This window comes from Oryctolagus cuniculus, chromosome 7 (genome assembly GCF_051225735.1).
Source record: "Oryctolagus cuniculus isolate XC-2025 breed Fujian yellow rabbit chromosome 7, ASM5122573v1, whole genome shotgun sequence".
NCBI classification, from domain to species: domain Eukaryota; kingdom Metazoa; phylum Chordata; class Mammalia; order Lagomorpha; family Leporidae; genus Oryctolagus; species Oryctolagus cuniculus.
In genome coordinates, this window is record NC_142873.1 from 122,358,742 (window position 1) to 122,376,770 (window position 18,029).

At 59.5% G+C, this 18,029-nt stretch overlaps 1 protein-coding gene across 5 annotated transcripts in view; it reads left to right on the top strand.

Annotated features, from left to right (window-relative positions):
• TTC39A (tetratricopeptide repeat domain 39A) overlaps positions 1 to 17,176 on the top strand; it is a 50,605-nt gene extending 33,429 nt beyond the window's left edge. For 3 of the 5 annotated variants that reach the window (XM_051857783.3, XM_051857785.3, XM_089300707.1), the window contains 12 exons: positions 1,205 to 1,304; positions 1,944 to 2,009; positions 3,958 to 4,066; positions 4,532 to 4,599; positions 4,679 to 4,738; positions 5,461 to 5,622; positions 9,759 to 9,850; positions 11,230 to 11,350; positions 14,247 to 14,358; positions 14,670 to 14,784; positions 15,782 to 15,898; positions 16,703 to 17,176. In XM_051857783.3, the coding sequence (XP_051713743.1) occupies positions 1,205 to 1,304; positions 1,944 to 2,009; positions 3,958 to 4,066; positions 4,532 to 4,599; positions 4,679 to 4,738; positions 5,461 to 5,622; positions 9,759 to 9,850; positions 11,230 to 11,350; positions 14,247 to 14,358; positions 14,670 to 14,784; positions 15,782 to 15,898; positions 16,703 to 16,826 (1,246 nt within the window). In that variant the 3' untranslated portion in view covers positions 16,827 to 17,176. Of the gene's footprint in view, positions 1 to 1,204; positions 1,305 to 1,943; positions 2,010 to 3,957; positions 4,067 to 4,531; positions 4,600 to 4,678; positions 4,739 to 5,460; positions 5,623 to 8,573; positions 8,703 to 9,758; positions 9,851 to 11,229; positions 11,351 to 14,246; positions 14,359 to 14,669; positions 14,785 to 15,781; positions 15,899 to 16,702 lie in introns of those variants that run through there. The other 2 variants (XM_089300706.1, XM_051857786.3) reach the window with 2 other exon arrangements.
• Positions 17,177 to 18,029: the final 853 nt, after the last annotated feature.

Here is an 18,029-nt window from a genome sequence, read left to right on the forward strand (position 1 = left end):
TCAGTTGTCTGGACCAACACTCCCGGACGTGCTGCCGTTCACTTCCAGGCTGGTCACCCTCATCCTCAGGTTTTAGCTGAGGCCACCTCCCCAGGCCAGGTCAGGCCCCGGGGTTCTCCTTGGAAGCACTCCTCACCCCGCTAGTGACTGGAGGGTCGGCCGTGCTCTGCGGGGAGCACTTTGGATCGAAGCCTGGTTTGTGCCCTGCTGTCATCTGGTGCTGGCACAGAGGAGCCCCAGCCAGTGCCTGCTGCCTGGGAGCCCCAAAGATGCCTGTGGCCCAGGAAAGAGCTGGGCCGGGCCCTGGGCTCCAAGCAGTGGGTGACCAGGAGAAAGAGGGTCAACTCCCAACCGAGAGGCCTCAGGAAGGCTTCCTGTAGGAGGGGGTGTTTAAGTTCGCCCCGTGGTTTTCACCTGGGGGAGACTGTGCCCCTGAGAGGGATTTTTTTTTTGACAGGCAGAGTGGACAGTGAGAGAGACAGAGAGAAAGGTCTTCCTTTACCGTTGGTTCACCCTCCAATGGCCATCGCGGCCAGTGCATGGTGCTGATCTGAAGCCAGGAGCCAGGTGCTTCTCCTGGTCTCCCATGGGGTACAGGGCCCAAGCACCTGGGCCATCCTCCACTGCACTCCCTGGCCACAGCAGAGAGCTGGCCTGGAAGAGGGGCAACCGGGACAGAATCCGGCGCCCCGACCGGGACTAGAACCTGGTGTGCCGGCACCGCTAGGCGGAGGATTAGCCTAGTGAGCCACGGCGCTGGCCCCTGAGAGGGATTTGGCAGTGTCTGCAGACAGTCTGGTAGTCCAGCTGGCGAGAGGATGCGGCTGGCATCTGATGGGCAGAGGCCGGGTGCTGCTCAGTACCCTGTGAAGCCCAGGACAGTCCCTCTTCCACACGCTTCTCCACAAAGAGCCGTCTGGCCACGCCCTTCTAGACAGCAGAGTAGCGGCGCACATTAGGGCCAGTGTGAGGGGTGAGGAGTGTGGCAGCAGCACCGTGGGAGAGGGGGGTTAGAAACTCCTGGGGTCTCAGCTCTCAGGACCACCGGCCCTGTGTAGCTGTGGTTCCTGGGAGGTTGGCTGGGGCAGGGGCAGGGGTGGGGTTGGGGAGGTGGGGGCTTTGGGCCCAGCTGGAGCAGCCCCAGCCCCCAGCCCCCAGCCCCCAGCCCCCAGCATGAGGTTAATAGGCCTGCCTCTCTCCGCAGGGAGCTGGACAGCCTGGTCCAGTCCTCACAGTACTGCAAGGGAGAGAGCCATAGGCACTTCGAGGGAGGGGTGAAGCTTGGCGTGGGAGCCTTCAACCTGGTGAGCGGGGCCCCTCTGCTGTGTCGGGCTGAGACACGTCTCCCCTGCACGTCCCTGCCCACGCATGGTCGCCGGTGAGGGCCCTCGGGGCCTGGCCGGGCGCCAGGCTCTCCTGGTCCCAGAAGTGAAGCTGACACCGTGTCGCCAGCCTTCTGAGGGCCCAGAGCTGGAGTGTGGGTGGGCAGGCGCTGGAGCCAGCCCCGGAGAGTCCAGCTGTGTGCCTCCTCCCAAGTGGCCTGGTGGTGGGAAAGCCCAGTCGTGTGAGTCTTTGTGGCCCCAGAACTTATACCCCCTCCGCCCTGGAGGAGCATCACGGCTGCAGGGGAGGGGGAGACAGCCGGGACGCGGCCCCTCCCGAGCAGGGATGCAGGCTTCCTGGGGAGGTGTACCCACTTGGGTCTTGGAGGATCCTGGGATGGTCCAGGTGGGAAAGCAGTTGCAGCAGAGGGACCCGAGGGGCCACTGTGGGCCGCGGGGGAGGCTGGAGGGGCGGGGCCTGCTCGTGCGAGGAGGGCTCTCTTGGAGGACAGGATGCGAGTGTCGGGGCAGGGAAGGGTGTCCCCCCAGGTAAAGCGTCTTCAAGGAGCAGGTCTCAGGGCACTCTGCACCCCTCACCGGCCCCTTGCCCTGCCCCTGCAGACGCTGTCTATGCTTCCCACTCGGATCCTGCGGCTGCTCGAGTTTGTGGGGTTTTCAGGAAATAAGGTAACCGCCTGTCTTCTGGCACTCAGAGCTGCTCAGCCGGGGACAAGCTGGGCTGTTGTCTGGGCCCCTTGTCTCTGTGCAAGGAACAGGGCCAGCAGCCTCTGCTGGGTCCCTCCCAGAGTGGTGGGGCTCTGGGGTGGGGGTGGCAGCCCGTGCACTGGTCTGGGGTCACGTTCTCTGGGCCTGACAGGTATGAGGAGCCTGTCCATGCTGTACCCAGCCACCTTCTCACATTAAGACCTTGACCAAGTCCTTGGCCCAGGACTGGTTGGTGCGGCCTCTCCACCTGGGAGATGCCCACAGACATTAGAGGAAGCAGAATTCAGGCTCCCAGAGGCTTCCTGAGGGCGGGAATCTGAGTATCAACCCAAGAGGACTCCCTGGTGGAGAAGGCCTGTGGTGTGGTGGGACAGTGTTGCCCTGGAGTCAGGAGCCCAGATCAGTCCAGCCTCACCCTGTTCTCCCTGTCCCTTCTTATGAGCCTCTTTCAGTAAAACAAGGGACTTTGTGCAAACTGGGTAAGCATTTCTGTAATGTGTACTTTCTCTGGCCTCTCTGGTTTTTGCCAGGACCACAGACCTCTACTTTTTTTTTTAAATATATTTTAAAATTTATTTTGAATGTCAGAGTTATAGAGTGAGGGAGAGACAGAGAGCAGTCTTCCATCCACTCCCCAGATGACCACGGCTGAGCCAGGCCAAAGCCGGGAGCTTTTTCCAGGTCTCCCATGTGGGTGCAGGGACCCAAGCACTTGGGCCATCTTCTGCTGCTTTTCTAGGCCAGTAGCAGGGAGCCAGATTGGAGAAGCCGCTGGGACACGAACCAGCGCCCATATGGGATGCCGGCTTCGCAGGCGGTGGCTTTGCTGGCCATGCGACAACGCTGGGCCCACACAGTCCTTATTATTATTATTTATAGATCACTTTACTGGAAGGTGACTCGTACTTTTTATTTACATTTGTTGAAGGAAACACTACTGTACACAAACCTGTATTACCTGGCACAAGAAGAACATAATCATAAAAGCAAACATGATGAGGCTGAGCCTAAGGAGAGCCCAGCAGAACATGTGGTCAGCCAGGACTCTGCCTGTGTGACAAGGGAGGGAGGCCAGAGAGCTGGTGCATGTGAGCACTGGGCCTCTCTCCTGGGCTGAGAAGGGAACCCTCCCCGCCTAGGGACTCGGATTCCTGTGCGTGGCCCCTTACTCTTTGTTATTGTCTGTGCCTGTGGCCCGCACCTTGGGCAGCACGGGCTGAGGCGCTGACGTCCCTCTGCATTTCATTTTAAGAAGGCCCTTGGGTCAGGGGTAGGATCTCAGCATGGTGACGGCCGCAAGGGTGGTGCCACCCGCTGGCCAGGATGAAAGGAGCCTGCCATGGCAGCCCGGAGCCAGGGGAGCCTGGGGAGCCAAGGAAGGGTGAGGCAGGCCAGATCTGTGCTTTAGAAAGCGCAAGAGTGCTCTGGAGGGCGGATGGAGGGGCGGAGACTGCAGGCAGGCGTCAGCGGGGTCTGGGCCCCGTCCCCCCACAACCACGCTCTGGAGGCGTCTGGAAGCAGTGGCACACCCGAGTCCCCATGGCTGCATCTATGCCTGGCACCTGTGGTTAGGGTGATCCCCGTCCTCCCAACCGGACCTGGGCTGCCCAGGCCCTCAGCTCCCATCACAGGGCAGTCTAGCAGGTGCATCCAGGGTGGGATGGGCAGGGGCTGTTGAAGAGGTAGGGGATGCTGGGACCTGGTCAGCCGTTCGCTCTGACCTCAGCACCAGTGTCCCCCTGACCTAGTATGGGAGCTGAGGCTGCAGCCGCTGGCTGGGTCAGGCAGCCTGGGAGCATCTGCCCTAGCCTCCAGGGCTCAGGCCCCGACTCCGGGGCTGTCCCAGCCCTGCTTTGGCAGCGCCCAGTGCCACTCCCCGGGGACCTGAGCCTCTCCTCCTGTACCCCAGGACTACGGACTGCTGCAGCTGGAGGAGGGCGCGTCGGGGCACAGCTTCCGTGCCGTGCTGTGCGTCATGCTGCTGCTGTGCTACCACACCTTCCTCACCTTTGTGCTCGGTAGGAGCTCCCGGAGAGACCCCAGGCCCTGGGTCTGCCTGTCCACAACAGCAGGCAGCAGGAGGGCAAGGGGCTGGGGATCCTGCTGAGGCTCCCAGAGTTGGATCTCCCGTCCTGAGGCCTCCCTGCGGACCACTCACTTGCATCACTCACAGCGTGACCGGGTTCCAGCCCAGTCCGCATCTGTGTGATGGGGGGAGGGGGGATTGTGTCCTCCTTGGGGAGATGGGACGAAGCCATCGCAGCCCCTGTGGTTCTGGGCAGAGCCAGGGCGGGCATGGACCCTGCTTGTGGAGCCCCATGGTGTGCCAGAGGGATTTCTGCACCATCTTACTTGATCCTCACATCACCCTGGAGATAGGGAGCATTGTTATCCCCATTTCACAGAGGGGGAAACAGAGGCCTGGAGAAGCAGCTGGGAGGTTGCCGGGAGGGTTGCAGGAGGTGTCCACGCCCTCCCTCCAGGTACTGGGAATGTCAACATTGAGGAAGCAGAGAAGCTCTTGAAGCCCTACCTGAATCGATATCCTAAGGTGAGCCGCCCGCCTGCCGGGCATCCCCAGCCCGCGAGGATGCCAGGGACCCTCAGGGGCTCAGGTGCTGTCATTGCAGGGCGCCATCTTCCTGTTCTTCGCGGGGCGGATTGAAGCCATTAAAGGCAACATTGACGCAGTGAGTGATGGGGCTCGCTACGGTCTCCCAGGCCGCAGGAAGTCAGGCTCGCATAGACACCCCCAGAGCAGGGCAGGCTGGGGGGAGGCTCCAAAAGAGAGCCAGTGAGAAAGAGGGGCAAGAGAGGCAACCCCCCCCCCCCAGAGGCAGTCTGGGAAGACGGTGAGGAGGTGGCATTGTGGTGGGTAGGATCCTGACCAGGGGCTGGAGGTCTGTAGGGTTTGGCCTGGCCGGGGAGGTGCCTGAGGGAGGCAAGAGAAGAGAAGGTGGCTTGTCTGAGTGTGGTCGGGCTGACTCTGGCGAGTGGGCCGCAGGAGGCTGGGGAGGGTGGGGTTGCAGTGTTGGCCCCCAGCACTGAGCTCTACAGAGGGGAGTTCTGGGGTCCCCAGCCGGCCCTCCTGGTGTTTCCCCAGGCAGCAGGGCCGATGCCCAGGCCCGCAACCGCATGGAAACTGCTGGAACCTGTGGGGTTTGCTCAGAGACACAGGCATCACTACATTGCTCTAACACCTATTGCCAGTTAAGCCTCCATTAGCGCCCCTCCTTTCATTCTGTGACCATAATTCCGGAGTCCCAAAGACAGGCACTAGCCGGGCCCGAGGTCATTTAAGACAAGGAGCAGAAGCAGGCCTGGAGGCCAGGTCTCCGGGCTCCCCGGCCCAGCTGAGCTGCTGCCCCGGCCGAGGCGCGGAGGGCGAGGTGGCAGCCGCTGCTGTTCGCAGGCCATCCGGCGGTTCGAGGAGTGCTGTGAGGCCCAGCAGCACTGGAAGCAGTTCCACCACATGTGCTACTGGGAGCTGATGTGGTGCTTCACCTACAAGGGCCAGTGGAAGATGGCCTACTTCTACGCCGACCTGCTCAGCAAGGAGAACTCCTGGTCCAAGGTGGGCTGACACCAGGGTCAGGAGGCACTGGGGACCAAGGCCAACCCGCACTGGCCATGGGACCCCAGACCAAGGGCCAACCCCCTAGCTGAACACAGATGTGTCGGCTGGAGTCTAAAGAGAACCGTAGACTAGAAGGACGCAGTGGTGGGAGGGGCTGAAGGCCGTGAGTGAGGGGCAGCGACTTTAGAACCCTACTGTCAGACACGATTTTCAGTCACAAGGGACAGAAACATGGCTCACGCTGCCGAGGCAAACACTGTGCAGTTAACGCCACACAGGGCGAAGGGCCACTGCATCAGACTGCGAGTCTAAAACACAGGAGGCTCATCGGCTCCTAGGACTGAAAGTTCTGGCCGCCTCTGACTTCAGGTAGGGCTGGATCCAGGAACTCAACTCACGTCATCTGGGCTTGGTCTCTGTGGCTGTGTTTTCCTCTGTGACGTCTTTGCTGTTCAGCAAGGTTCTCTTGGTGTGACGGGGTGGCCATGGGCTGCTCCTTACAACATTTTTTTAAATATTTATTTATTTGAAAGAGTTATATATAGAGAGAAGGAGAGGCAGAGAGAGAGAGAGAGAGAGAGAGAGAGAGAGAAAGGTTTGCCATCCACTGGTTCACTCCCCAATTGGCCGCAACAGCCGGAGCTGCGCCGATCTGAAGCCAGGAGCCATGAGCTTCCTCCGGGTCTCCCACACAGGTGCAGGGGCCCAAGGACCTGAGCCATCTTCCACTGCTTTCCCAGGCCACAGCAGAGAGCTGGATTGGAAGTGGAGCAGCCGGGACTTGAACCGGTGCCCATATGGGATGCCGGCACTGGAGGCTGAGGCTTTACCCGCTGTGCCACAATGCTGGCCCCACCATTCACTTCTAACCTTTGGTTCCAACCAAAGTCCCGCAGTGGAGCCTCACTGGTCTGGCTTAGGTCACATATCTGTCTGGGACAGAGGGATGGAAGATTGCTCATGGACTGAGAATGGGGGCAGGGGTTTCCCAGAAGAAAAACGAAGGGTTGCCCCTGGAAGTAGTATGGGAGGTGGGGAGGTGGGGAGAGGCCTGAGATGCGTGGAGGCACAGCAAAGACACACAGATGCCCACTGCCCCTGGATGAAGCTTAACAATGGTGAGAGCTGTTGTCGTTGTAAGGCTACGCAGCAGTCCGAAGCAAGTCTCAGAACCCCCTAGCTCATCAGCCTCTGACCTGGTGTCAGTAAACACAGAACCCACGTTCCCCAGTAACTTCCCCCCACCCCACCCCTCCCGTCACAGACATCACTAATCCATCCCAGCACTCCCTTGTGAGCCTCGCTGGGGGCAAAGGCCGCCTGGCAGCCATTAGAACTGTCTGCCTAGGCACCGGCCCTGCTTCTCAGCCCTCCCCTCTGCTCATCTGCAGCCTGGAGACTGAGCTGAAGGGGAACTCGTCTGGGCTGGGAGGGAGCGGGGCTTTCACTGAGCTCTGGCTGTGTGTCTTGCTCCCTCACCCAGCGAGGCACTGGAAGGGACCCTGAGGCTGAGACAGGGTCTGTGACCACAGCTGCCAGTGACAGATGGCGACTCCAGGACAGCTCTGTGCGACTCGGAGGCCTTTGCTTTCCCCTTGATCTCAAGGCCTCCCCCAGGGGCTGAGCTTGTCTAGAGACCACCCAGCTGTTGAAGAGGCATCCCAGGCCCTGCCCATGGGCCCCGGCACCCATTCCTCACCCCCCACACACCCAAGAACAAAGCCCTGGGGAGCCGTTTTGAACTCTCCAAGTTTTCCTGAGGCGTGAGTCCAGCAGCTGGGTCCACCCACCCTGGGGAGACCATCAGCTGCTGTGAGAGGCTGGGCCAGGCCCAGGCCTCCCAGGCCCAGGAAGGCTGCTGAGTTCCTGCTCAATTCCAGCACTGTTTGGCTTCAGGTGCACAGCCCTCCCTGCACTGCCCCCTCCAGTGTTCATGTGACAAGTAGGGTTGTGGCATCCTGAGTGCCGGGGCCTCCAGCACTGGGCCACCACTGTGGACACTAACTTCCAGCTCTAAAGACGCAGCTTGTGGCCAAGGCCACGAGCACCCACTCCCCCATCCCGCACAAAGTGGACCCTTGGAGGCCTTCGGGTTTCCCCCAGGGCTTGCAGCTGCGGTGGCCAGGAACCAGGTGGTGACAGCGTGGTCACTAGTGTAATGGGGGATTCTAGGAGCGCGCGCAAGGGCAGCCCCGGAGACTCAGCAATGGGGAGCTTGGCGTTGAAGGGGGGGATCTGGTGGCGGGATGGAGGCCTGAGAGGCCATCCCACAAGGAGGGAGCAGGAGCTGGGTGCTGCTGAGAGCCGCTGGGGGTGGGGGTGAGGGGCCGGGGCTGAGCAAGCGCAGGGGGACTGTGAGGGAGTCCCTTCCCCTGAGCGCTTGCTGTGAACTTGAGGACAAAGACTAACTTGGCACAGGCCCCCGCAGAGTCATCCAGCAAAGTACTCAGCAGGCAGACAGCCCTGGGGGAACAGGACTGGCATGGGCGCGATGGCTGCGTGGCTGCGTCCTTCCTAACTCCTGGCGGCTCAGAGGAGGCCTGGAGAGGAATGAGCCTGACAGGGACAGTGGCATCCCAGGTCGGGGAAGGCGTGGTGTGGGGCGTGAGGAGCCCGGAAGGAGGCGGAGCCGGGACTGGTGGCGGCCGAGGGGCTGCAGAGGCCGCATGCCGACAGCAGGGGGCGGGAGGGAGCCTCCGGCTTAGATTCAGGCTTTCGTTGCGGGGCTCCCCGACGGGCCGTTCCAGTTCCAGGCCGGCCAACGCAAGAGTGGGCGCCGCACAGCCCCCGGTCAAGGCTGGCGTCCTAGGCAGGGCAGGGCGAGAAGCCCACCGACCAACCCGTGTCCGGAGTCAGTGGTGTCGGGGGCCGGAGAGCAGGGCCGCAGGGCCGAGCGGCGGGTGGGGCGCGCGTGCTCCGGGAACAGCCCGAGGCCCGCGTGGAGATGGCGGGGGCGGGGCGGGGCGGGCTGAGGAGACTGCGCCTCGCGGCCGTGGCAGGGTCTTCGGATCTTGTCCTCGGTGTGATGGGCTCTCACTGCAGTTCCAGGAGAGACGGACGCGGTCAGGGTGGCGACGGTGAGGGAAACGGCTTGCAGCAGAGGGCGTCCGTGTGGGGCTGGTGTGAGGGGGGCCTTCAGGGCCACAGGCCAGTGGGACTCGAGAGCTGGACAGGGCGTAAAGCCCCGAGGAGTTGCTGCCTGCACGGCAGGAGCAGGCCAGCGGGACAGGAAAGGGTGACCGTGAAGGGAGACCTCCCGCCACAGCCCACGACCCCCGCTTGTCCTCCTGTTTTATAAAGGCAGACTGAAACGCTGGGCTCCAGCAGGGCCCACGTGGGGCTGCCAGGTGGAGGCGCCTTTCCGCCTCCTCCAGGGACCGGGCTCTACAGGAGGTCTCGCTGCCTTTCCTCGCCCTCCCCGAGTTTCATTCTAGGCACCCGCAGGTATTTCCCTTGGCAGGAGGCAGGGCTGTGGCGCAAGGCTCGGCCACTGGAGGGCAGCACGGAGCCAAGCTGCTCTCACCGGGACTTCTAGGCACGGGGCGTGGCCTTGAGGGGGCTGACTCCGCGTTGGGGGAGGGGTGACTGAGATCCCGGGAGGCAGAGGTGGGGTCCAGGCTCCTCTCTGGCACTGTTTGGGTGGACTGAGGGGCGTGTGTGCAGTGCCTGGCACGCAGACACTTGTACCCAGGCTGTCACACAGGCGGTGCTGTGCACACCTGTGTCCTACCTGCACACGGCCCTGGCATCCCTGCGCGCCAGGCCCTTTCTTGGGCCTCTGGACTCCTCCCCGAGTCCTTCACGGGCCCATTCTGAAGTCGTTGCCTACTCAAAGCCTTGAGTGCTCCCTGGGTCCTTGTGCCTCCATATGGGGCTCTGTCTGCCGCGCCTGGCCCTCCAGCTGCTTGGGCCCTTCCTTGCCAGCCTCAGGGTGAACAGGGCGGCCGCGTCTGACACAGCTCCCCCTGGAGTCCTAAGCTGCTCTGGGCCCCTCACTCACCCTCAGTTTCTCCCCGGGGGCTGGGAGCACGTGAGCCGCTCTGCTGGGCTGGAGTGAGGGCTGGAGCCAGCTCGGCTGTGGGCTGTGCCGAGGGAGGGGAGCTCACTGCTGACTCTCGCTCTGTCTCGCGCAGGCCACCTACATCTACATGAAGGCCGCCTACCTCAGCATGTTTGGGAAGGAGGACTACAAGCCTTTTGGGGATGACGAGGTGGAGTTGTTTAGGTGGGTCCCCCGAGTGCCCCATGGGAGGCCTCCACTGTGGACAGGCTCTGCCCGAGCCACCCAGAGCTTGCAGGTGGTTGCCCTCCTGCTCTGAGCTCCCAGGCAGCCCAGCACCCCACGCTGCCAGCGCCACCTTTCTCAGCCCCTCCAGTCCGCTCCGAGGTGTTCTGTCACACTGAGCCTCTTCCTGCTGGTCTGTAGGACAGCCATGGCCGCTGAGGTGCAGAGAGGGCAGGGTGCCTCCGGGCAGCTGCCTTAGCCTGATGCCCCCCACGAAGCACAGTAGAGAGCCCCAGGGTTGGAATCCAACAGGATCATGTCTAGCCTCTGCCAGTTGTCAGCTGTGTCACCTGGGACAGCGTCACCATCTATCGAACGGGAACAGCAGCCGCCACCTTGCAGGGCTGTTTGTGAGTCAGCCAGATAACATCCTGGAGGAGCTGGCACAGGACCTGGCACGTGCGTGCTGCCCACCAAGCAGCAGCTGTTTTCACGCTTATCTGTGCCTGTGCCGCAGTGCTTGCCCCCCCCCCCCCCGAGGGTCAGAAAGGCCCAGGGCAGAGAGCTCAGCCTTGACAGCCTGAGCCTCCGTCCGGGCACTTGCGGCCCTGGAAGTGGGTGTCCTCCAAGCTTCCCGGTTCCTGTTGTCCCGGATGGGGCCTGTGTCACTTCTGGAGAACTCCAGACCCCCAGCTCCCAGAACTGCGCCAGGAGGCCTGGCGAGGCGGGTGCGTCATCTGTTTTATAGAGATGAGAGTAGCGAGGCCCTGAGAGCTTGCAGGGTGAGTAAGCAGGGGGCCTGGGGGACCCACACTGCATCCAGTTACTGCCCGAGCTCAGGTCTGGAGTCCCAGCCACGCCCAGCAGTGTGGCAGGAGGTGGTGCAGGACGGTGCTAGGAGACGAAGGCCCCCGATGCGGTGTCTCACCCAGCTGTCGTCCTCATTTTGTCCTGCCATTGGGAAGCACTGAGGAGGCCACCACTCAGTGAGGCCAGAGTTAATTAGGGGTTCGAGCGGTTTGATCTTGGGTAGGTCCCACTCTCTCTGGGTGTTGGTCTCGCCTGTGAGACTGGGATGAGACCTCCCGTGGGGCCTGCAGGTGGAGGAGGCAGGCCAGGCTTGGGGGCGTCTGAGGACCTTGTCACCTCTGCCAGCTGCTGTAGAGGAGCCCCTTGCCCCGCCAGGCCCGGGGACAGGGCCTGAGAAATGAGACTGAGACCACAGCCCCAGGCTGTGTCAGAGCTGGAAGGCTCTGTACAGCCCACCACTGTCGCTGCCAGAGAGGGGCCCGGTGGAGCGGGTGGGCTGGGGCCCTCAGGCCTCCACTGCTCCACTCATCCTTGTCCCATCGACACCCTGCCCCCATCTACTCTTGCAGAGCTGTGCCAGGCCTGAAACTCAAGATCGCTGGGAAATCTCTACCCACAGAGAAGTTTGCCATCCGGAAGTCCAGACGCTACCTCTCCCCCAACCCTGTCTCATTGCCAGTCCCTGCTCTGGTGGGTAGGAGGCGCTGGACAGGCCCTGCCCTATGGTTTGGGATTGCGGGAGATTGGTTGAGAGCCACACCCATGGGACATGGAGGAAAGAAACAGGCCTTCAGTCTTCATGCCTCAGGGGCTGGGAGAGGGTTTCACAGTTCCCCTGGGACTGGGGCGGAGGAGCACAGAGGAGAACGGGCTGGTACCCGGGGACAGGTAAGCAGGCTGCAGGTACCTGCGGGCAGAAGAAGCGGCGCTCCGGGGCAGCCCACACCCTTGTCCCCAGCCTGCTTCAGGCTGGTCACATGTTGTGATCGTTGTTTACACTCCCCTCGCCTGGCCAGCCTCACAGTCAGCTCTGAGCTGGCCACAGCAGGAAGAGCCGACGTTGTTACTGGACACCTGCTCTGTTCATTGCCTGTTGCCTCCTCTGTGAGGCCCTTTACAGATGGCGGCAGTGAGGCCTAACAGATAAGCAGAGATAAAATAACTTGTTCAGGTCACAGAGCGAGTGAGTCACAGAGGCAGAATTTGAACTCACCAGTCCGGCTCCAGCGGCCACATTTTGAGCCATAATTCCTTGCGGGATTTGAGCAGGCATCAGATAAGGTTCCGGTTTGCTAAGAATCCTTGCTGTTACTCAAACAGTAAGGCAGGCCAGCTCGTAGAAGGAGCGCTGCTTCAGAGACCGATTTCTGGCCCCGACTCTCCCTCCCACTGATTGTGGACCCTTACATAGGTTCCCTCTTCCCTCAGTGTAAAATGAATTTTAAAATAATAGATTCCTTGCCCATTTCATACAGCAGTATTCCCTTAATGGAAAATGGAGATAATATGAGAGCACTTCAAAATTTCATGGAAAAATGCATATTTTGAAAAAATACCCTCGGGTTTCAAGATACTTTTTGCACCAAAATAAACTTATCTTTGAATTTCTTTTTTTCCATGAGCTTTTGGAAGTACACTCGCACACACTGCCTATTTTATAGAGCAGTTATGAGAGTCAACTGCTAAAATTCATTTAACATTTTGTAAATGGAAGAGTTTAATATTTATATAGAATTTTTAGAGCTTATGTCCTGAATATTCCTAAGTAGTTAAAAGATATCTTAATATATACAGTAAAGCTATTACCATCAAATGAGTGAGGGGAGTATTTTTTTTAAAGATTTATTTTATTTATTTGAAAGGCAGAGAGAGAAAGAGGGAGACAGAAAGAGAGAGAGAGAGAGAGACAGATCTTCCATCTGCTGGTTCACTCCCCAGGTGGCTGCAATGGCCAGGGCTGGGCCATAACTGCTCTATAAAATAGGCCAGGAGCTAGAAACTTCATCTGGGTCTCCCATGTGGGTGGCAAGAGCCCAAGGCCTTGGGCCATCCTCTGCTGCTTTCTCAGGCACATTAGCAGGGAGCTGGATAGGAAGTGGAGCAGCTGAGACACAAACCCTTATGGCTGCTGGCATCACAGGCAGTGGCTTTACCTGCTATGCCACAGCGCCGACCCTGGAAAAGGAGTACTGTAGGAAGGACCAGGTAGCAATGACACCGGAAATGTAGGGGATTTCCCAAACTATACTCTGCAAAACACTACTATGCACAAAGTGAGTCCCATGAGTGAGTACATTTGTGAAAGACTGGCCTAAGCGCAGTTTATACACTATAGACTTCTTGGAGCTGTCATATCCCAGTTGGAGAGTGAATCTCCAAGAAGATGCTCAGGTGTGCAGCATTTCCCTAACTTTTAAAAAATTTTTAAAAAATATTTAATTTATTTGAAAGGCAGAATTACAGAGAGGCAGAGAGAGAGAGAGAGAGAGAGAGAGAGAGGTCTTCCATTTACTGGTTCTCTCCCCAAATGGCCAAAATGGCCAGAGCTGGGTCAATCTGAAGTCAGGAGCCAGGAGCTTCTTCCAAGTCTCCCATGTAGGTGCAGGGGCCCAAGGACTCGGGCCATCTTCTGCTGCTTTCCCAGGCCATAGCAGACAGCTGGATTGGAAGTAGAGCAGCTGGTCTTGAACCGGTGCCCATATGGGATGCCAGTGCTGCAGGTGGTAGCTTTACCCGCTATGCCACAGCACTGGCCCTTGGCACAGATCTTTTCTTAAAATTTGTTACTGGAACATTTGCTAACCTGGGACCACAAAACAATTTGAGAAATTCTGGCCTAAAATTAAATTCCCTTCCTAAAATATAATAACAAGAACTACTACAATAATGTCTTTCTAGAAGTTCATGTATGCAAATCATTGTCACATTCATTGCCTGGTATGACAGTTTAGGAAATGCTAAGAGTTATTATGAAAGAACATTTAATTTATTATTATGAGCTTCCTGTCAGGCAAGGCAAAAAAGAGTCAGGATGTGTGTTTTATAGTTTTCATGATGGTAATGTAATTCTAAAAGAAACGGACTGAGTTGCCATTATGGAACCTTTTGCTTTAGGGAAATAGGCGAGAAGGTGACACGGACTTAAACCCTGTTGTCTTAAAGTACATCAGTAAATTATGGTTTCTGCTGTATAGCATACCCCAAGCCTGCTGGGGTAAGGAGGAAGACTTCTTGGAGAGGGTGGGGCCTGGCCTGGTCCTCAAACGATGGCAAGAGCTTTGACACAGAGAGGCTGGGGGAGAGGGCGAAAGGGTCCCCAGGAGTCCATGGTGGAAAAGTAACAGGGAGTTGCTGGCAGCTGTGCACAGCACAGTGAGCACCTCGGCGCACCTGAAGTCCTCCCTGGACTAAGGGAGGCCCCCGTGGTGAGTGACAGGGCTCCCCCGTTCCACCCCCAAGCCCACAGTCTCATCGGCTGGGCTGAGATTTGTCCCAGAAGATGAGAGCTAGAAGGACTCTCAGTGCTTCTCTGATCGGAGCGCAGGAAAACTGAGGAAACCTGGGACTGACTTGCCCGCCTCCTCAGGAGATGATGTACATCTGGAATGGCTACGCCGTGATCGGGAAGCAGCCGGCGCTCACGGACGGGATGCTCGAGGTGATCACCAGGGCTGAGGAGACGCTGGAGAGGAGCCCGGGTGAGTGCTCGCAGCCCTCGACCCCTCCGGCCGGCCCGGGCCCCCACAGTTCAAGTTCCCTCTCCCTTTACCCTGGCCACTGGCCCTTGTCTCTCTGGCCTGGCTTCCATGCCAGCTGGCCTCTGTCCCCTGGCCAGGGCGGACAGGGACCTTCCCGACCTCACGGTGCTGTCCCTGGCTCAGTGTCCGTTCTGCTCCTCGGCGTGACCTCCCGAGGGTGCGGAGCGTGGACCCTGCGCAGCCAGGGCCCTGGGAGCCGCTGCTGTGCGAACGAACGCGCAGGCCCTGTGTCCCCCCTCTCCGGGCTGCAGAGAACGAGTTCTCGGCGGACGACGAGTGCCTGGTGAAGCTGCTCAAAGGCCTGTGTCTGAAGTACCTGGGCCGCGTGCAGGAGGCCGAGGAGAACTTCCGGAGCATCTCGGCCAAGTGAGTGCCCGCGCGGCTGCCCCCGCGGCCGGGCCTGCTGGGCGCTCCTCCGCCCACGCAGCGGCTGAGCCTGGCCGACTGCCACGCACCTGCCCTGCCTGGTCCAGCGGCGGCTCTGTGCCGGGCCAGAGGGCCTCCGGGCTGTTGGACGGCGCGCAGACGTGCTGCTGTTTTGAGTGGGTGGCGCCCCCTGGAGTCGCAGCTCGGCCCCTCGGCCCCGGCCCTGGGCGCGCACGGTGTTCCCGACGTTGGCCTCAGGCAGGCTGGCCTAGAACACCCAGGGCTGTGCTGGGGAAAAGCGGAGGGGCAGAGGCGCCCCCAGGAGAGACCCAAACCTAACGGCAGACCCAGGGGAAGCTTTCCAGGAGGGACATTTGAGCGGGGGAGTTTGTCGCGCAGGGGAGGCGGGGAGGAAGCTGCAAGTGGAGTAGGTTCTGCGTGTGCCAATGCCAGCGCGCGGGACGGACACCTGCGCGCGGGGCGGGGGGGGGGGGGCGGCGGCGCAGTGACGTGGCCTTCCCGGTCTGGGTGAGTCAGAGAGAGAGGAAGGGCGGAGGCGATGGGAGGAAGACGGCGCCGACAGGGGCCTGCACCTTTGTTGGCACAGCTGGGCTCTGTCCTGTGGCAGCCAAGAGCCAGGAAGCCTCCCAGGCACACCTGCGTCTTGAAAGCGTGGCTCCAGGGCTCCAGGGCAGGGGGCCAGAGGGGGCCAGAGGAGGCCAGATGCCAGCCAGACGTGAGCCAGACGAGCAGCAGACCTTGCTGTCTGAGGAGCCGCTCACATTGGAGGACAGGGCCTCAGGCCACGGGGGAGCCCTGGGCCCGGCACTGGAAAAGGCTGTCCTGGGACCCGGCTCTCGGGCAGGTGGCGGGAGCCTCCCAAGATGGGAATTTGGGTCAGGAAATCCTCACATGAAGTCTGGGGGAAGCTTGCGTGGAGGACCTGAAGGACGTCTCAAGGGCAAAGCCTGAGCGCCATGCCCGCCCTGTTCTGCAGTGAAAAGAAGATTAAATACGACCACTACCTGATCCCCAACGCCCTGCTGGAGCTGGCCCTGCTCTTCATGGAGCAAGGCAGAAACGAAGAGGCCATCAGGCTCCTGGAGTCCGCCAAGTAAGGCCCGGGTCGCCTCAGCCCTCCCCTGCTCCCTCTGAGCTCCGGGCACAGGCGCGGGCGGGGGTGGCCGCGGAGGCCAGGCCTGCGTCCTCGCCGACCCAGCAGTCACCAGGCAGAGAAAGGCTTCTTCCCCAGTTTACGCTCGAGCAATTGAAGCCCAGAGGCGGGATTCGAGTTGCCAGGTTCACACTGCAAGCCCGCAGAGGGACTGGTGTGAGGACCCAGGCTCCCTGCTTTCCAGGCCAGGGATCCGAACTCCCGGAACTGGGGCTGGCCTTTGGAGCTCAGGTTAAGTTGCCACGTGGGACGCCTGCGTCCCTTACCCGAGTGCTGATAGGAGTGTCTCTGTGTCCGAGCTAGCTCCCTGCCAAGGTGCTTGGGAAGACAGCAGGCCCCTGCCATCCCTGTGGGAGACCAGGATGGAGCTCCAGGCTCCTGGCTGTGGTCTGGCCCAGCCCTGGCTGTTGGGGCCATCTGGGGAATGAACCAGCACGCCCTCTCCCTTTCTCTCTGTTGCTCTTTCAACTAGATAAATAAAGCTTAAAAAAACAAAACAAGAAACCAAAAAAACTCCCAGAACCACCCCTCCCAGCTTAGGGACCCAACAGGACCAGGAGTGGTTCCAGAGGGCATGAGAGCAGGGCGAGGGGCCACATGGCCCTCCAGGTAATCACCCCCTGGGGCAGACAGGATTGAAGCCTCTGGACGCCATCTCTGGCCGCGGGGGCTCGCGCCGCTCCCACAGGGAAGAGGGCCTCCTGGCCCAGGCGCGCGGGGGTCTGACTTTCTGTTCACTTGCAGGCAGAACTACAAGAATTACTCCATGGAGTCAAGGACACATTTTCGAATCCAGGCGGCCACACTGCAAGCCAAGTCTTCCCTAGAGAATGGCAGCAGATCCCTAGTCTCATCAGTGTCCTTGTAGCTTTGTGCGGCACTCCTGGCCTGGAAGGACAGACCGCTGGACAGAGCTCCTGGAAACATTTCAAAGACCCCCTTCCCCTTGCCCTGCCCTGCCTTTGGGGTCCACCGGTGCTCCACGGGACGGCATGACGTGGTATCCGTGCAGAAGCAAAGCTGGCATTTTCACCAGTGCGGCCAAGGGCCTTTGCCAAGGGCAGAGCAGGTGGAGCCTTCTGCCTGCCCTTCACACATACGGGTACTTGTTTTTCACTGTGATGTCCTAGAGAATGTATGAACAGTTTACATTTTCCTAAGAAATACATTGATGGGATCATAGTTGGCTTAAAAAAAAAAAACAACCAACCAACTCTATGTATATCTTTGTTTTCTCTCTCTGCTCTGGAGGTCGATCTCTGACGCCGCTGGCCAGCGTGCTTGTCCAGCTTCAGCAGCTGTCCACGCTGCTGGGGGCTGGGCCCGAGGCCGGACACAGACACCCACCACCTCACTCCTTCTTTTCATTCCCTTTCTAACTTTCCCATCTAAAAGTTGGGCGGGTCTTTTGAGTGAGATAAAATGTGAGTTTCTGTTGAAAAATCAGTCTCCACCAGTGGGGAGGGGGATGCCGAGGCCTGACAAGGCGTGGCTCCCTCTGTGCCAAAGCCAGGAAGTTCGGGAGGTGGCGGGTTTCCCAGAGTCCCACCCGCGCCCCTGCTGTGGGCCACACGGACGGACAGCCGGACGGCCTGGGACCAATCCACGCGTCGTAAACATCGTCTGTGCTGCACTCTGAGCTACATTTATTTGCCGACAGCTTGTTTTTCTTAGAAATGGACCAGGTATTCTTGGCCTGTTGTAAATGTTTTAGATTTTTCAGTTAAGAGCAAAGATATATTTAAGTAATAAAATTTATTCACTTACGAGATCATGCAACATCTATTTCAATAAAATATGTGTTGCTTGAATTCTTAGGCAGGGCAAAGTCCTGACCACAAGCTTACCTGGTCCCTGTGTGTTTTGCTTGAGCAACCTGATGTTTCAAACTTGTGAGTAAGTTCCCAGCATTTAAACATGAAGAGACGGCACACATGAGTCAGGTTTCTGGTAACTAATCAAGAAGGAGGAAGAGAAGGAGGAGGAAGGGAGGACAAGAAGAAGAAAAGCAAGAAAAAGACCTGGCACCCGCGCGCCTCATTGCTGCAAAGAATTCCGCAGGAATCGGCCG